Below are 18,490 nucleotides of genomic sequence, written 5' to 3'. Positions count from 1 at the left end.
CACACACTCACGGCCCCCAGGCACCCTCATGAAGCCGGCCACACCGAGACTGGCTTGGTGTGAGTGGAAAAGATGCACAGTGAGAGGCCCACTTCCACTGGCTTCATTGGTTTTTTTTTTTTTTACAAAATAGATTGAAGAATAAGAAAAATAAACACATCATAATAAGTACCACAACAAGAATAAACTTAGTCAAAAATGAACGTAGAGAAGCTTCTTATCCCTGGCTTGGCTCAGTCATCTGTGTCCCCCTCGGACGGTAGGGGTTGGACCCTCAACAAGGTCACCCCGAGGGCCCCCTACCCTGGTGCTCTGGGGTCGCTTCCTGGGGTGTTGGGGGTCAGCGAGGACACTGCCCTCTGTCCTGCCTCATGGTCAGGAAGGCTGAGGGGCTTCTGGACCGGACTGCTCTGGCCTGTGAAAGTGAGTGTCACTGAGGGGCCGGGGGCCGCTCCCTCAGGACCGGCCGTGAGCCGTGTGGCTCGTAAAACGCGGGCCGGGCTTGATTTCTGAGGTCCCAGCTCTGAGAGCAAACATAAATCTCCGTGTCTTTTCTTGCACCTTTAATTTCCGTCTTTGCAGCCTCCAACTGAGCTTCTCTAAGAGCCGGAAGGAGGGCGGGGCTGTGGCTCCGGCACCTGCTCTCCGGCCCCGCCCTCCGTACCCCGTAGCTGGTCCCTCCCCAAGGGGCTCAGTCCGTCAGGCACACTCTCCAGCGCCTGCCCCTCGTTGTGGTGGGTGTCTGCAAGTCACTATGGATTCCCCATTCAAAACCCACAAGCTTGTCAGTTTGCTAGTCAGCCTTGGGGTCTTCCTAGGGTCCCGGGAGAAGCTGCACGGTGTCCCCCCGACCCACCTCCTCCTCGGGCCCAGGAGCAGGCAGTGGTTCCGTTCTGTCAGTAGAGGGCGCCGGGGCCCCTGTCGGAAGGTCTCTTGCATGTTGAGGGAGCCCTCTCCTGGGCGTGTGTCGCTGGACCATTGTAACCCACTTGGGATGTGGGCGTCACCGCCACCCCCGTTCTGCAGAGGAGCTCCCTGAGCCCCGGGGGCTCCCAGTGGAGCAGGGGCTCAGACGTGGGGTGTCTGACGGCTGCTTCTGCTCCGCCAGGTCGTCGCCCTCACGGTGGGGAACAGGCCCAGCCTCACGAACCCCTTCCCGGCGCTGGAGCCCGCCGTGGTGAAGTTCGTGTGTGCGCCGCCCTCCAGGCTCACCCTGACGCCCGTCTACGCCAGCCCCCAGCTGGACCTGTCCTGCCCGCTGCTGCAGCAGAACAAGCAGGTGGTGAGTGGCCTTCTGGGGAGGCGGCGTGGGTGGGCCAGGCGACGCCCGGTGCTGCCCCCTCAGCCCTACTACACTCGCCTTGTCCGGTGGGCACTGGTCTGCGTGTGACACGTGGGGCCCGGGACCTGGAGGGGTGGGGCATCCCCTGCGTCACAGCTGCTGGTGGCAGCGCCCGGACTCTGCCGCCTCTCTGCGCGGGCACTTGGCCGTCTGTACAGATCTCGTCGCTTTCCTCTGTGGCTCGAGGCTGTTAAGGTGGGGTTCTTGTCTCAAGGCAGGGGTTGCAGAGGGAGTGGCTGGCCGTAGCCTTCTCCACGCTGCGGGGGATGGCGCTGTGTTTCCAAGGTCACTGCGGGCAGAGGGAAGAAAGTCGCTGGGGTCCCTGACAGCAGGGATGTGAGGTGACAGCAGTCCAGCCTCCACCCCTGAGACCCTCGAGACCAGACGGCTGGACGTGGAGGATTTGGAAGCCCCCTGGTCAGGGTCAGGCATGCACACGCCCTGCTGGCCGGCTGCGGCCCTTCTCGGAAGGGAGCCAGGCTTCTTTCTTCTCATCCCTCAGCATACATTTGCTGGATCTCACCCCCTGTGCCGGGCACACGTCAGGTTCTGGAACGCAGAGTACCCAGGGCAGGCGAGGCTCGGGCCTCGGAGCCGACAGGAGGCCCACAGCAGACGTGGTGGATGGGAGGGTGGGAAGCCCTGTGGAGACAGGGGACCTCAGACTATAGGGAAAGGCCCCTGTGAGGAGGGCACACGGGCTCACGCCCGTGCTCAGGGTGCCAGCCAAGAGGGGCCAAGCTCAGGGTGCCCCAGGCAGGTGGAACAGCAAGTGCAAAGGCCCCGGGGCCAGCCCAGGGTCTCTGCATCCCTGCTGCCCACACAGTGATCAGAACCGCTGTGTGTGCCTTGTTCCTCGTCCCTGAGGGCTGGACCCGCAGGCAGAACCTATGTCTGTCCAGCTCCAAGTCCGGTGCCTCCTCGGCAGCCCTGCAGATGCTTCTCTCCCAGCCCCAGCTTGCAGTCAGCCCCGGGGCGTATCCAGCTGCCTGCCTGGGGCAGCGAGATTGGGAGTCGGCTCCCGCTGCTGTTTGGTCAAGATGCATCCCTTTGAAGCTCTAGGGGAGGCACCAGACTCCAGGGCCTGGGCCTTGGGAACAAGCCCACCATCTGGCCCGTGCCTCTGGGCCTCCTGTCCTTGCGAGCTTAGTGCAGCTTTTTCTCCCGCTGCTCTGGCGATCGTGGGGGGCTTCACTGACCCCTCAGCCCTGAGGCATGTGAGCCCCTCCGCTGGTCCCGTGAGGACTGGGGCCTCGACGGCACTGGTTAAAGTGAGGAGTCTTTGTGTGCAGCTCAGGGCCCTCTCCCCTGCCCCGCGGGCCTGCAGGGAGCGTCCTCCTGCGGGCGGAGACCCGGGCTCAGAGCCCAGGGCCCGTCCGCAGGCTCGTTGCCATGGTGCCGCATCCTCCCTATCCCAGGCCTGAGTGTGCATGTCACAGAGCGGCTGACCGTCTTCCCTAAGGCGAAAATCTGTGTGTGTTCAGGAAAAGACTTTGGGGGCTGTTGAGATGAATGCCCTGAAAGTTTTACACTTTAAATCACTTTTATGTACTCAGCAAATTATCCCTTGTGGAAAGAAAGACATCATATATGTCTGGATGCTTGGAAAACCCGGCTTGCTGGCTCTACCGTGTGTGCGCCGGGGAGCCGGATTCAGGCCCGGCCTGAATCCCACCCGCTGTGCAGCTGCCTCCTTTGAGTGATGACGGTGACATCCAGAGTTACTGCGGGGGGTAAACGGGACTGGACATAGGGAGTCAGAGTGGGACCTGCAGGTCTTGAGACCGCCCGTCACCGTCCCCCCGCGATCAGTGCTCGGACGCTGGGACAGTCCCATGGTCTGGCTTGCTGTCCCCTGGCTGGAATTGTTTCCCTCCTGAACCCGCAGCCCTTTATTCACACGTTACCTTCTCGTGGGGGCCTTCCTCAGCCTTAGACCTTATCTGAAGGTCCCCACTCAGCATTTCCTACGTGGTTCCCTTTTCCCGATCCCCGCCCCCAAGCACCTAACATCAACTAATGCTGTAGAATTTACGCACAGGCAGACCTCGGAGACAGCGTGGGTTCGGTTCCAGACCCTGCAGTACAGTGCAAATATTGCAATAAAACAAGTCTCAGGAACTTTTTGGTTTCCCAGGGCGTATAAAAGCTACATTTATATTATCCTATAGTCTATTAAGTGTGCAATAGTGTTATGGCTAAAGAAACAATGTACAGACCTTAATTAAAAAGGCCTTTATGGCTAAAAAATGCTAACCGTCCTCTGAGCCTTCAGTGAGTTGTGGCAGTAACTTCAAAGGTCCCTGATCACAGACACCCTAACAAGTACATATAATAATGATGAAAAGGTCTGAACTATTGCGAGAATTACCAGAACGTGACCCAGAGACATAAAGTGAACAAATGCTGTTGGGAAAATGGCACTGACAGAATCGCTCGACACAGGATTGCCACGAACCTTCAGGTTGTAAAAACGAGGGATCTGCGAAGTGCAGTATCTCCGAGCTGCGCCTGTACTCATTTTCATCTCTGTGAGTGTCTCTCTCTCAGGGCCCAGCTCGTGGTGGGAGCTCAGCAAATGGTGGATGGATGAGTGATCCAGGGACCCCTCCCCAGCCCCCCCGCCCCCTGCCCTTATTCTGCAGGCTCACAGGCCTGGTGCTGAGGACAAGGCCGGGGGGGACGGTCAGGCCTGAACAGTGGGTGCCCCTCCAAAGCGCCCTCAGCTCCAGCCTGTTCAACCCCAGGCTGGCCAAACCTTCTCAATTTCAAAGGAAAAAGTACTCTTTCCTGTACTTAAACATTGGCCACTCGCTGAAGGAGCCGAGTCTGGCCGTCTGTCGGCTGTGACCTCGGGGTCAGCCCAGGGTTGTCTCTTGGCTGAAAGATGTTGGTCAGGCAGCGAGCGCGGCTCTGAATTGGTTCTCGTGTGTCGTAGATCTTTGCTCAAACACAGAATTGCCTTGTGATCCATCCGTCCTGGGATTCCAGAGCCGCAAGCCAGTCAGGCGTGGCCCCTGAGATTTATGGTCTCACCAGGGGACCCTGAGGAAGATATATCCCTGCCACACACCCCGGTGCAAATCAGTTTCACGTTATACATCTCCAAAGCCAGAGGCTGCCCAGGACGTGTTTGCAGTGTCGGTCACTGGTGAGGCCAGGCACTAAAACGGGGCTGACCTGGCGGAGTGACAAAGTGGGACCGCACTCCGGCCTGACCCCAGTCCTCTGAGCTGGGCATCCGCCGTGCAGCTCACTGCCAGAAGGTGACAGGCTGGGGCTTGAATGGAGCTGCCGCCTGACTCGTGTGCTGGGGAGAGGCTGCACGGCGTCTGGCGAGGCCTGTGGGCTTTAAAATCAGACCAGAGAGTTCCGCGCCTAAACCTGTGTGACCTTGGGCAAGCAACTTAACATCTCTGAGCCTCAGGCTCCCTGTTTGGGGCTGATGCTCTTGCCATTGGCAGGACCAGTGAACCTGTGAGCATGATTGATGCTTTGTTCACGTCCCCCCCCCACCCCGCCCTGCCCCGGGGAGGAGGAGGAAGGGAAGAACGTTAGTTTTCCACCCCGGGTAGGAGGAAGGGAAGAACGTTAGTTTTCCACCCCGGGTCGCATCTGGGGGACAGAGTGGGGCCTCTAGAATACGCACCTCGTTCTCCCCGCCCACAGTCACAGCTCCCGACTCGCGTCCATGATGGTTGTAAACTCCTTTGCATCCCCAGGTGATCGTGCTGACCTGCATTTAGAATTTGGGACCTGCTTTGGTCCAGAGTTCTCCAGGGGCGAGGGAGGTGGGAGTTTGCTGACTGCATCAGGCGGGCCAGGTGGGCTCGGCGGCAGTACCGAGACCCCTGCACAGTAAGGGCTCACTTCTCGCTCACGCAGCGTGTGCCTCGCAGGGGGCTGGGGGCCCCGCTTCGTCGTTATCTTCCTTCCAAGACCTGGGCGGTGGAGCGGCCCCCAAGTTGAACGTGGGCAGAGAAGGAGAGCTGGCAGATCATGTTCTGACCATTCAAGCTTCTGCCCCCGGAACTGTCACGAGTCACGTGTCACATTTCACTGGCCAAAGCACGTGATGCCCTCACTCCTGACTGCAAGGGCCAGAGAAGCCCAGTGCTTCCTCCTGGACCCGTGCCTGGTGAAGTGTGGATACTGCTGAGCTCAGGCTCCTGCCTGGGTGACACGTTAGTGACACGAGCCAGGCCCCTTAAAGTGCTCTCACGCGACCCTTGTTTAAAACAGAGCCCTGGAAGGAGGATCTCGTGCAATTCCCACTTCACGTGGAGAAACTCCAGAAAGTGGGTGGCTTGCCTGGGCGGAGGCGCGTTTGAGTCCAGGCTGTGGGACCCGGGCGTCCATTCGGGCCGGGAGGGCGGGGTGAGCCAAGGTCTGGGGAAGGAGGCCGATCCCCCACGGGCTCTGAGGAGCAGAGCCGCTCAGGTGCGCGGCCGGAGCAGCAGGAGGTGGGCTTTTGGAGTGGCATCCTAAGGGCCTGCCGCTCAGCCGCCGAGGACCTCTGTCCCTTCCCTTCCCCGGGACCCGTCCTCACCCTCAGTGGGTGGATGGCAGCCCCCATCACCGGGGTGGTCAAGGCCAGGTGAGATCTCGGCTCTGAAAGCTTTGCCATCCCAGTGGCTCTGGGACATTTTGGGGTGTAATTGGCGTTCCTGTTAAACCACGAGGGGGGGGCGTCCTGGAGGGGCTGAGGTGGGCGTGGGGTGGGGGGAGGTGGCAGGATTTGGAGAGGGGAGGGCTGAGTGGAGGAGGGCAGCCTGGTTCGGGTGGGGCGGCCGAGGGCGGGGTCCCCCAGCCTCGGCACTGCTGACATCTGGGGCCAGGTCCTCCCTTCTTGGGGGGCTGCCCAGTGCACCCTGGGGTGTTCGGCAGCACCCCAACCTCTACGCACTAGATGCCAGTTGCGCTCCCTGCAGTGTGACAACCAAAAATGCTTCCAGACCCCACCAAGGCCCCCGTTGAGGACCACGGACTGGAGCAGGAGGCCAGGTTGCATAGGGCTGGGGGGCACCTTGCTGGCTGGCAGCAGTGACCATCCGTTCGCGACCTGCCCCCCACTGGCTCACCGGGACCCCTACGAGCTTACGAGGCAGCCGGCAGGTCCGCTGCACCGTGTGGTCAGGGGCGGCCCCGCCCAGTCCGGGGCGCAGCCATGTCGGGTAACCTCGGCTTCCTGCAGGTCCCGGTCTCCAGCCATCGCAACCCCCTGCTGGACCTGGCCGCCTACGACCAGCAGGGCCGCAGGTTCGACAATTTCAGCTCGCTGACCGTCCAGTGGGAGTCCACCAGGCCGTCGCTGGCCAGCGTCGAGCTGGACCCGCCCTTGCAGCTGGTGTCCCGGGACGATGGGAGCGGCCAAAAGAAGTTGCACGGTGAGCCGGGTGGTGAGCGGTGGCCCCAGACAGACGAGCCGCGTGCCGAGAGGGGCCGGCAGCTGTGGGTGGAGGGCTGGGACCCCCCTCTGTCCAGGACTGAAGCTCAGGGAGCTTCAGGACTCTCCTTTAATCCTCACACGTCTGTGACGTAGGAACGGCCTCTCTGTGTGGGAGCTGGGGAAACAGCTCAGGGCACACGGCGGCTGAGTCTCAAACCCCAGGTTGTACACAGACCAGCATGGCGCCGAGACCCTGTGACGCTGCCATCACAGACCCCTCAACGGCCGGGAGCTGAGCCGTCTGCTCCAGCTCCTCTAAGCTGCCCCGGAAACCTTGCTCAGGGCCTGTTAACTCTTACGGTGCACACAGTGTAAACAAAGCCCATCACCCACTTTTAGGGCTGTGGGAGATTTAAAGCTACAAATTAGACAGAGGGAAGGAGGGGCCGCCTCACCGATACAGCAACGAGGCCCAAACCTGACGCCGGTTTCTCTCCTGCGCTCAGGTTTGCAGGCCATTTCAGTTCACCAGGCCTCGGGCACCACGGCCATCTCTGCCACCGCCACTGGCTACCAGCAGTCCCACCTGGACATGGCCAGAGTGAAGCAGCCGGTACTGACCAGGGCCCTGGGGGGGCGGGGAGCCCTCCTGCTTCTCCTGTGCTGTGCCCGGCGTCCCAGCGTCCTGAGCCCCTCGCTGGGCTGCACCCAGGTCACCACCCAGCTCCCTGATCAGGGGTGCCTCATCACGGGGCTCCCTGCCTCAGTCTCCCCCGCTGCACACCCTGCACGCAGGCAACGGGGGGATCTAGCTGAAAGGCAGAGGGGCCTCGCCACGTGCCGTCTCTGGCGCACGCCTCGGGGGCCCTCAGGCCTTCCTCGCCGCGGCCCGACTTACGGCCCCAGCTGAGTGTGCCCAGCTGGTTCAGCCCCGTCCCCTGAGCCCACAGCTCCCACTGCCTGCAACGCCGTCCCGCTTTCCTGGGGTGCGTGTGAGTCGTCCACCCCGGGAGCCTGGCAGGTGGATGGGGCGCCCACCTGGTCAGGACTCCGGGAGTCCTCGCAGGGCTGTGGTCTCAAAGCGCGATGGGTGTTACTGGGCTCGTGTCCCCAACATAACGAGGTCCCGGGGGGAGGGGGCGCCAACCCCTGGGGCCGCTCGTCCTGCTCTTCTGGGGGAGGCCGTGGGCTGGCCTGAGGTGGCCCCCAGCCCCCCTGGATCTGACAGTGCTGGCGTTGCCCCTTCAGCACCATCCCCTCGTGCCCGTGTCGGCCTCCATCGAACTCATGCTGGTGGAGGACGTGAGGGTCAGTCCGGAAGAGGTGGCCATCTACAACCACCCGGGCGTGCAGGTACAGCCTCTCCCCCGCTCCACTGCCTGGGCGTGACCCCTGGGGGACCCCAGGCCTCTGACGCCAGCCCGGCCCCTCCTCACAGGCAGAGCTGCACATCCGAGAAGGCTCTGGCTACTTCTTCCTCAACACCAGCAGCGCAGATGTGGTCAGCGTGGCCTATCAGGAAGCCCGGGGCATCGCCACGGTGAGTGTGGGCCCTGCCCCCGCCTTCCTCTTCGTTTTAGTGAACAGACTGTTGCAGAAGCTGGCACTTAATCTCAGCTGGTGTGTTGAGCAGAGTCTTCAGATTCTCTGATTCACTGTTTGTGAAACTCACGAGCTACCTTTGTGGTTTGTATTCCATCTCCACAAACTACCCACACTGTAGTTACCTAACGGTTTCCTTTCACTTCAGATGAAAATAGTATTTCATAAGTGCCACTATAAGAACCATAAGGAAATTGCCGTAAAAGACATAGCAGCCTTTTCTGCTTCTCCGTGTTCCTTTCCTGACCCTCCCCCTAGCTGTGCCCATGGTGTGGAAGAATCGAGCATTCTACTCTTTTCAGTGCTTTTATTCTAAGGTTTTTTTTTTCTCCGTGTTGCTATGTAGGCTGGCTGATAATTTTCTCACAGTCATTTGTACTCAGCCATTCTCTCCTTGTAGAGCATTTAGGTTGTTTAATTTTTTTTATTTTTAAAGAATCGCCCTATAATTATGACAAAGAGTAAAGGCAAACAGACACCAACGTCCTAAATGTCTGCATATTGGCACAGTGAGTTATTATGCTGTCGTGAAAACTGAACTTTCTTTAAAAGGAAACTCTGACCGCTGAGTGTGTCAAACCACTGCTGTGAGTCGCAATTGCAGGCAGCCAAGAACCGAGAGACAGTGACACCCATGCAGTGTCCTGAAATTGCAGCTCTGCTGTGGCCTTTGGGTTGCTCAGAGCCTAAGACCTGCTTTCCCCTGGTGAAGGCTGGTTGCCAGGTGTTGGAGGAGTTTTCCAGTCATCCCAGCACCGAGCGAGACTTTGTCCCGGACTCGAGAGAGGCTGGGGCACTCCGTGCTTGACGCATGGTGGGGGTTCCTGTGGTGCAGCCAGGGAAGCCAGGGGACAGCCATCCTGCCATCCTGCCGCCCGCGCTTGCTTTCAGCACTGCCCCGTCCGTGTGGGGGAGCCCTCACCACTGGTGAGAGCACAAAACGCACATTCCAGGGACTTAGCCTTCACAGAGACCTGGTCCCACAGTCTCCTTTCAGAAATACAGCCCAGCTGCCTTGCCCATGGTTGTGCAGTAAATGTGTGTTCTAGCCGGGAATCAGGAGTATGTCACCTCACTCTCTGCAGGGTTTCCAGCCATAACTCCCCACTGGTCCCTTTCTCTGACTTTTTTTTTGCATCTGTTGACTGCCTTGATACAGTGGCCACAACACAGGTTGTCTCTGAAGTGGGACAGGTGTAGAGTAAGTGAAGCAAATGAGCAGGGTGTGAGGAACATACTGGGAAGAGCTGGGCTAACCGGCACCAGATGCTTAACTTCGGCGTCGGAGGTAATAGGGCGTGGTGGGGACTGCGGTAAACTAGACGGCAGAGACTGTGGCTAAGGGACAGCTGCCCCACACCCTCGCCAACTTTTATTATTTTTAATATCAGTTTTATTGAGGTATCTTTCACATACCATACAATTCACCCATTTAATGTCACAATTCAGTGGTTTTTAGTGTATTCATAGATACATGCAACCATCACCACAGTTAGTTTTAGGTTTTTTATCACCTCAAAAAACCCCCAAATACCTTAGTAATCACCTCCCTATTCCTACACACACACACACACACAGGAAAGAGTATTGGATTTTGTCAAATGCTTTTCCTGTGTCTCTTAAAATAATCTTTTTTTTGTTTGTTTTTTATTCTGTTGATATGATGTGTTACATTAATTGGCTTTCAGATATTAAACCAACCTTGCATTCTGGGATAAACGCTACTTGCTCATGATATATAATTCTTTTTACGTGTAACTGGTTAAAGTTTGCTGGTATTTTGTTGAGTTTATGTTCATATTCCTGAGATATTTTGGTTTGTGATTTTCTTTTTTGTGATGTCTTTGTCTGGTTTGGGTATCAGGGTGATATCACCCTCATAGAAAGACTTAGAAATGTTCCCTCTTCTAATTTTTGGAAGAGTCTGGGTAGAATTGGTAACAGTAACTCTTGAATGTTTGGTAGAATTAACCAGTGAAGTCATCTGGTCACGGGCTTTCCTCATGGTAGTTTTTGATATGAATTCAAACTCTTCACTTCTTACATGTCTATCCAGATTGTTTATTTCTTTTTGAGTCAGTTTTGGTAGCATGTGTCTTGCTAGGATGATCTAGTTTTCTTTTTATTTTGTTTTCCTGACATTTTCTTACCTTCCTCCAGTGGGCGACTTTGGTCTTTAGCTGTCTTGTTGGAAGGATGCTTTCTCACAGTGCAGCCCCTCGGTGAAGGGCGAGGAAGCATGTCATAACATTCCTGTTTTTCTCAGGGGCAGAATTACAGATGTTGGGACCTCTTGGGTTTATCGCCATAGATCAGAGCAAGAAAAAGCCATCTCTCGGCACCTGTGGACAAATGTGTGTCGTTAGAGGGAGCTTGGGGGCAGCTGGATGCCTGAGATGGTAGGAAGCTCTCCCCCAGGCACTTATATTCCTTCTATGAAAGAAAGAATAATTCCCTGGCCATTCCTCTTCCATGTAAGTAAGTGTTCACTGTCAAATCCTTAACATTAAAGGGAAAACCTCAAATTGTAAATGATTCCAACTGCTTGAAATATGCCTTTTTTTGCTTTATCTCTGGAGATTAAAAATAACTCCCCTGTTATATAAAAGAGGGAAATTTCAAGTTCAGAAAAATGTGTGCAGTGCCAACAAAACTTGGGCACCTTTTTACTCACATTTACCTTGCACCACACGTTTTGAGTAAGCCCTGAGGGCAGCCCTGTGGCCAGAGAGAGACCCTTCTTCCAAGAACAAGAGGTTCTGAGAGTCTGTGATGGACCAGGCTGCCACTTCAGGTAGTGAGCTCCCCATCTCTGGAGGCATTCAAACAGAGGCTGGCATGCTTGTCTGACTCAAGATGGGAGTCCAGCATCAGAGTCAGGTTTCCTTAAACCTACGAACCCCTGCTCAGTCTAGCAATGTCCTACAATGCGCAGTCCCTGTCAGCAACAGACTCTAGGCTTCTCCCGGCCAAGACAAGCCTGACATCCCCAGTTTACAGATGGTCCCAAAGAGCTATAGCAGTTCTCTCTCCAGGTTGTAGGACTGGCCTTCGCCCTCACGTGTCATCCTCCGTGGCTCTTGTTGAGTGGGGCTAAGTGCCCCACTGCAGACACGACCCCAGGACGTGTCTGGCACCGAGTTCAGGACGTGCCAGCTGTGCCTGACGTTCAGTGCCCGATCCACCAGGGTCGCGTTTGCCCAGAAGGTATCCTGGAGGCGCCTTGGCCGCCAGGGTCTCTGCTTCCCCCCACCTCAGGCCCGTGCAGAGACCACTGCGGCTCCAGGTGGAATCGGGTTCTGGTTCCCTTTGCCTCTTCTGTAAAGTGCGGGAGGGATTTTTCACGGAGTGTTGACGGCCGATGACAGCTCCTCGCAGCTTTTCGGAGGGCTGTTTCTGAAGGACGTTTACACATTTCTATGGCATTTTCCAGCTGCTAATTAGCAGCATTCTCATTTCCCTTAATCACAGAGACAAGGAAGCACACAACATTTCTTCAATTAGCTCAGAGAGAATTGTTTCTTTCTTTCCTATTGACACCCATGCGGAGGCAAGAATGGCTGGTGGGTGTGTGTCGGCTTCCAAGCGTCTCTGGAAGGGAGTCTGGCGCTCACGCACCGGGGCTGTGGTGGGGTGATTATGCAGGCTCCCACAGACCCAAACCCTCTGCAATGCACCTCTCTTTCCTTCTTGGCTAGTTTACACATGGGAGTGTTTACCTGATTTAAACTCAGGGTTTCTTTCTTCTCACCAGTTCTTTACATTTCAAAATAAGCCCTTCACGCAGAAGCTGTGTGATTATAAGAGCGGCGGCTGGGAAGCAACCTAGCGTGTGCTAAGCCCTCACGTCTTTCATTAACGCATTCACCCTGCAAAGGTGGGTGCCCATCACGTGCCAGGCCTGGTCCAGGCTCCAGGGATTCAGCGGGGAGCAGTCAGACAGGGCCTCTCTGGGTCCTGGGATGTGGGGCTGGTCACGGTGATGTTGTACCTCTGAGGAGGTGCATCAGAAGAGGGTCCTTCCTTGGGTTGGGGCAGGTGGTAAGTGGTAGCTGTGGGGCGTGAACTCGGGTGTGTCCCGCCTGCGGTGTGTTCGCCTGCGGGAAGCCTCCGGGCTGGCTGGGGCCCTTGGATGAAGTTTCTCATCTCAGTGTGACCCTGGTCATCCCCCACCAGCCTCAAGGGCGTCCATGTCTGCCGGGGGCATGGATCCCCACCCTCTCGCATGGCACGGCCTGGCCACCACGAGACATCGATGGGCACGCATGGGAAATGGAAGCGGATGGTGCCAGCGATGTTCGGAAATATCCTCAGGGTCCGTGCTCTTCTATAGATGCCACCTGTCAGGGAACAAGTGTGAAGTGTGATGGGCCCTGGGAAGCGAGGGGCCGTGATGACGCGGCGGCCCCTCGGGGCCTGGCGGGCGCAGGTGGACGGCGCGAGCAGAGCGGCCCCTGGCTCCACACATGGCATCTTAATGCACAGTAACGCGTTCCGGTCTCCAAAGAGATGACAGGACTTCTCCTGGGCTCTCAGTGGGCACCTTTACCCCTTGGGAACGAGAATTCATGCTGGGCGTGGGTTTACCCACCTCCCCTCCTGCACATGCGTCCCCCACATGTCCGTCAGGAAGCAAGTGGGTCTGGAGCCTGGAGAAGGGGGTGGTGACAGATACATGGTCGGGGGGAGACAGGATCTCTCCCCCGCCACCCCCACCCCTGTGCCATCTGCTGGCCGGCACGTCCCCTCGCTTCCCCCAGTGGTTTGTCTCTGGAGTGACGGGTGGGCACGCCCTTAAAGCGCTGTTCATTGCCCAGTGGGCTGGCAGGAGCTGATGTGCGGACGGGCCACGCGGCCCTTTGGTGGGTGGCAGCCTGACGCCGTCTTCCGCTCCACCATCCGGAAGGCGCCTGGACGTCCAGCTGCTGGGAAATCAAGTGGAAAAGGAATCGATTTCCCCACCGTCATTTATGTCTTTGTTTAAAATGCGCAAAGTGGCTCTTTCGAAGGAGAGAAAAAGAAGAGAAAATGCCTCCGTGCACCCCCCGCGCGGGTCTGGCCCCATCGGTACAGCGAGCGCGTCATTTCTCTGCGTCATGAAGGACATGCCGCTCCTGACAGCGGCAACTTTTGCAGGAGGATCAGATTAGAGCTCTCGCTTCTCCCTGTGGTTTTTAAATGGGTTCTCTCTGGGGGATGTGCAATAAGCCAAGTGAATCGTCCTCTGCAAAACTGGAGCCCTGTGGCCTCCAGCCCCCAGTCCTCGGCGTATTTGATACCAGGCTGGCGTGGCCCTGGGTCAAACTACACAGCCGTTGTTCGGAGCACCAGCGTGATTTCCACTCTGGAATCTTTATTAAGCGACTTGGGTCCTTGTGTGAAGTACCCTGGGCGCCCTTCGTCTGTGGACGTGCCTGTGAGCCCAGAGCTGCTGGCAAGGTTCTCAAGCTGCCAGCCCCTGCCGCCTCCCCTGCCCGACGGTTCCTTTCTGGCTGCTGGTGGCATCCAGCTCTGGGAAGTGGCTGAGTGTGGGAGAAGAAGCCCTAAACTGGGGGCTCGGGCACCGTGTTCCCTCCCCGGTGCCGCCCCTTCAAGGCTGGGTTCCCACGCTGGGTGGGCCTGTCTCCCCATGTGTTCACTGAAGGATGTGGACCAGAATCAGCACTTCCCAAATAGATGACGGTACCTGGGGTTTGCAGACCCCTTTTTCCAAAAATTCCCAAACCTCGACAAAGCCAGGACTGAAGCTGAGCTGGTGGAAGTGCGGGTCTCCTTACGTTAACCGGCGACTTGGAGCTGTGACCCTGGATCTCAGTGTGGTCGACACGCTGGGCGGGGGCCGAGTCTCGGCCAGGTGTGAGGCTTGGTCCTGAGGCTGCATTGGGGGAGAGGACAGCCTGGGGGGAGGACGCACAGGCAGGTCTGCATCGAGTTGGAGTGAAGAGTGGTACAGCTGCAGCAGGAGAAGAGAGCAGAGGGGCGGAGGTCTTCCGGATCAGGGGAGACTTTACCGAGGAGGGACACTTGAATGGGACTGAGGGTGGGTGGGAGCCAGCAGGTGGACACAGGGGGAGGACAAGCCCCCAGATCTCAAAGGTGGACTGTGCAGCCCTGAGGCGGGTAGACAGGCGCCAGCTGGCTGGAGTGTGGTGGCCACGGGGGAGGGTGTTTTGTGGTGAAACCAGAGCCCTGGGCAGGGGCCAGATCGTGCCAGGTTCTTATAGGATGTGTTAAGGATGTGGGCTCACTCTGGGCAGCCTTTGAAGGCTTCTAACCTGGGTGCAATGGGATAGTATTTGGTTGTCTCCTGACGTTTTTCCCCCACAGGTTCTTGATATTGAAACGGTAGCTTTGCCAACACTGAGCAGTTCACTGTACCCACCGCCCATCTCCCACCCCCAGTGAATATAAGACCACAAATCTCAGGCAGCAAAGCCAGGGCCAGGTAGAGATGGGAGGCAGCTGTGAGGCCCACCCACTAGCTCCATGACATGCCTCCACCTGCCCAGCCCCCAAGACCGCTCAGTTGAGATGCACACCTAAGCAATATGACAAATTACTGCGAGTCCATCCCCAACATGAGAGAGTGGTGATGATGCGGTTTGTCTGGGGAGAGACTCTTCTGAAGGTGGGATCCCTGGAAGGAGGTAGAGAGAGAAGAAGACTTAAAGGGGGCCTTTGGCAGTGAAAGCGTGGAAAACAGGAGCTTAGATGAATTCCTGCACTCCGAACATTTTATGAGGGCTCTACTGCAAACACAGCAGAGGCAGAGGTGAATGTGGGGATGGGCAAGATTCAGAGAGCTCGCACTGAAGACTTGGTGGCCTCCTCGGCCTGTTCCCAGGTTCTGAGAGTCTGTGGGTTCAGATTAGGATTTCTCAGTGAGAGCTTCATTTGGAAAGCAGTGGTCTCACACTCTACCAGCCCCTGACTTGCAGTTTCACAGGAGACCCCATGGGATGCTCTTCTCTTATGGGAGCTGCAGGGGCAGGTGGCCTGGACAGGAGATATGGAATCCTGGGTGTGAGTCCTCACTCCGCCAAGCTCTGACCACCCCCACCTTGAAGCAGCTTCCATTTTCTTCTCTGTAAATTGTGCAAAGTTGAAATAAAGGCTCTCTGAAATCTATCCTGGCACTAACATTTTACATCCCAAGCCCCTCCCCTAGCTGGCAGTGGGTGCTCATGATGAGGGGTGGGCAGGGCAACATTAGAGTTTTCCAAGCTCTGGTCTGCGGTCTCTGGGAGACATTGTCCCACGGGCGATAGGCTGCTGCCGTGAGCAGCTGTGTAACCACACCCACCTCCGACCTTGCAGGTACGCCCTTTGCTCCCGGGCACCTCAACCATCATGATCCACGACTTGTGCTTAGCCTTCCCGGCCCCGGCCAAGGCTGACGTTTATGTCTCGGACATTCAGGAGCTGTACATCCGCGTGGTGGACAAGGTCAGTGTCAACTTCCCGATATGGCTCCCTCCCTGCGGAAGCCAGGAGAACGATGGGGGTTCAGGGGGTGTTTTCCTCGTGTCCACCTGCAGCTCGCAGTGCTGTTTCACCCAGCATTCTGGGCTCAGTGCAGAGCGGCCTCCGAGGGTATCCGTCTTCATCTCAGTTGACACCTGTAAAACCTGGCTGTAAATCCCGCTGGAAGTTGTTCCCACGTTAGCTCCAGCTTGGGAATTCCTGTCCTCTGACTGGTGCAAGTTACTAACCAGCCCGGTACATGCATTGCTGAATGTGAATTTTCTCCCCAGTATGTACGTTTTGGATTCTCAGAAATTTCAGTGGCAAATGAATAAGATGTACTAATGCCAAGTCGTTTTGCAAAATGAATACGTAATAGATCTAGGCTTTTCTTTAACGTAAAGAGGGATTTTATATTACTCTAAATACTTGAAGTAACTGCAGTGAGGCTTAAAGAGGGATGCTGTCAGAGTCCTATCTTCCTGGGGGGAGAGAATAGTTGGTAGTTAAAGGGGGACATTCAAGCAACTTGGACTCCTTAAAAGTCAGTATTCTCTTAGCCTCAGGTAGTCCTCCTCTGATCTCATTTCCTCTGGTGATTTGCTTCCAGACTTGAGTTCTTTCACTAAGCATTTCTGACTCATGTTTCCCAAAGTTTTCACTATGTGTATTATGTGCCAGGTATGAACTCTTGGGTCAGTGAGCGCTTATTAAACCCCCACTGTTTGCCTGTTGCTATTCTAAGCTATGGATTCTCTCTCTAACTAGATTGTCAGTTCTTTCTTTTTATTGGAGTATAGTTGATTTACAATGTTGTGTTATTTTCTGGTGTACAGCAAAGTGATTCAGTTATACATATATATATTCTTTTTCAGATTCTTTTCCATTATAGGTGATTATAAGATACTGAATATAGTCCCTGTGCTATACAGTAAATCCAGTTGTTTATCTACTTTATACATAGTAGTGTGTATCTGTTAATCCCATACTTTTAATTTATCCCCCCCCCCCCAAGATTGTTAGTTCTCTCAGAGTGGGATGTGTCATTTATTCATCGAAGTATCCCCGAGGCCTCTTGAATACAGAAAGCACGTAACCGATTTTCGTTTGTTGATGGGCTGGTAGTCTGAAGGTCAACTTGGGTCTGTGGGTTTGAGGTTGTTGATGCTTTTGCAGAGATCCGTAGGGTACCCCAGGTGGTGGCATTGGTCATTCGGAGGCCACCCCTGAGTCTCTGTCCCCCTTGATGTAGGTGGAGATTGGGAAGACGGTCAAGGCATATGTTCGCGTGCTGGACTTCCACAAGAAGCCTTTCCTGGCCAAGTACTTGGCCTTCATGGACCTGAAGCTCCGGGCAGCCTCCCAGATCGTCACGCTGGCGTGAGTCCTTGCAGGATCAGGGGTCAGAGGAGGGCATCTCAGGGCATTGCCGACAGGTCTGTCAGGGGGAGAAGTCCCAGCCCCTCCCTCTGTTCCAGGGCCCTCGACGAGGCCCCAGACGACTACACCGCCGTGTTCCGCGTCCACGGCATGGCCATTGGCCAGACCAGTCTCACCGCAACCGTGACCGATAAGGCCGGACAGAGAATCAACTCAGCCCCACAGCAGATTGAGGTAAAGCTGCTCCTCTTCATGCTTCATGGCCTCGGCCCAGCCCCTGTTGCATGTTGGGGCTTTTTTGTGATAGGCTGGGCGTTTTAGGGGCAGCCCAGGAAGCCACGTGGAGGGGCCGTATTAATCTGCCCTACTGTGTCCTCTGATGAAAAGAGGGCCTTCACTGCTCCCGGGGACCTGGGGCCACAGGAGGGAGGGGGCTGGGTGACTTCACTCTCTCCGGGACGGAGCGGGCGTGGCGTGGCTCAGGGGAGGGGAGCGACTGCCGCACAGCAAGGGGGTGGCTGGGGAGGAGTGCGGACGGGTCTGCGCGCGTGTGCAGAGGTGCCCGTTGACAGTCGGGGCCTTAGAGGCGGTGCGCTCCTCGAGGGAACTCTGGGAGCAGCAGTTCCGGGTGAGGGAGCTCCAGGGCCCCGGCACCGTCTCAGCTGTGACGGGAACCCCACAGCCGCCAGGGCCAGGAAGTCGTGTCCAGGTTTATTCTTCGGCAGCACTACACTGGTCCTGCCCCCTCCTCCACCGTCTCGGCCACATAGGCCCGGTGGGCTTGGTGCTGGCAGATGCGATCGGTGCTTCTAGATGGCAATGCACCTGTCTTCTCCTGCTGGGAAGAAAGTCCTGTCTGCCTATAAATGGCACAGCCCTACGGAGACCACTCCTCACGCACAAGGCAGCCCCGGGCCGACTGGCACACCTTAGGGCAGAGCAGGAGTTGTAGGGGTACAGGAGGAGGACATGGGGGCTTTGCCCTGCTGCAGAGACGGGGGCATCCTCGTCCCTGCCCCTCGAGTCCCGCTTTCCTCCTCTGGAAAATGTTGAGGCCATCGTAGTAGAGAACTATTCTAAGGCAATTAGTCAGTAGAAATCTGGAGACATTTAGTGGAAGAGGCAACCTTCCAAGGAGGAGTTGGGGAAATCTCGAAAGCAGTGGGTTGGAAGCTTGGACATGTGTCAGATCTCGTGGGGACTTGTTGAAACACATCGCAGGACCCCACCTCTGACTGGCAGGTCTGGGGCAGGCCGGGGAGCGGGCATTTCTACAGTTCCCAGGTGGCTTCCACAGGAGCAGGTCACGGCCC

The 18,490-nt window shown here is 56.7% G+C and overlaps 1 protein-coding gene across 2 annotated transcripts in view; it reads left to right on the top strand.

The window, feature by feature from the left end:
* NUP210 (nucleoporin 210) overlaps positions 1 to 18,490 on the top strand; it is a 106,473-nt gene that overhangs the window by 62,846 nt on the left and 25,137 nt on the right. For both annotated transcript variants that reach the window (XM_082345179.1, XM_082345178.1), the window contains exons 16-23: positions 1,109 to 1,282; positions 6,537 to 6,729; positions 7,238 to 7,344; positions 7,980 to 8,084; positions 8,170 to 8,271; positions 15,651 to 15,779; positions 17,050 to 17,177; positions 17,276 to 17,411. In XM_082345179.1, the coding sequence (XP_082201305.1) occupies positions 1,109 to 1,282; positions 6,537 to 6,729; positions 7,238 to 7,344; positions 7,980 to 8,084; positions 8,170 to 8,271; positions 15,651 to 15,779; positions 17,050 to 17,177; positions 17,276 to 17,411 (1,074 nt within the window). The remainder of the gene's footprint in view (positions 1 to 1,108; positions 1,283 to 6,536; positions 6,730 to 7,237; positions 7,345 to 7,979; positions 8,085 to 8,169; positions 8,272 to 15,650; positions 15,780 to 17,049; positions 17,178 to 17,275; positions 17,412 to 18,490) is intronic.

The sequence above is a fragment of the Balaenoptera borealis genome (genome assembly GCF_965194805.1).
Source record: "Balaenoptera borealis genome assembly, chromosome: 12".
NCBI classification, from domain to species: Eukaryota; Metazoa; Chordata; class Mammalia; order Artiodactyla; family Balaenopteridae; genus Balaenoptera; species Balaenoptera borealis.
Note: the sequence above shows the minus strand (reverse complement) of the source record. Positions and strands in the feature narration are given on the sequence as shown.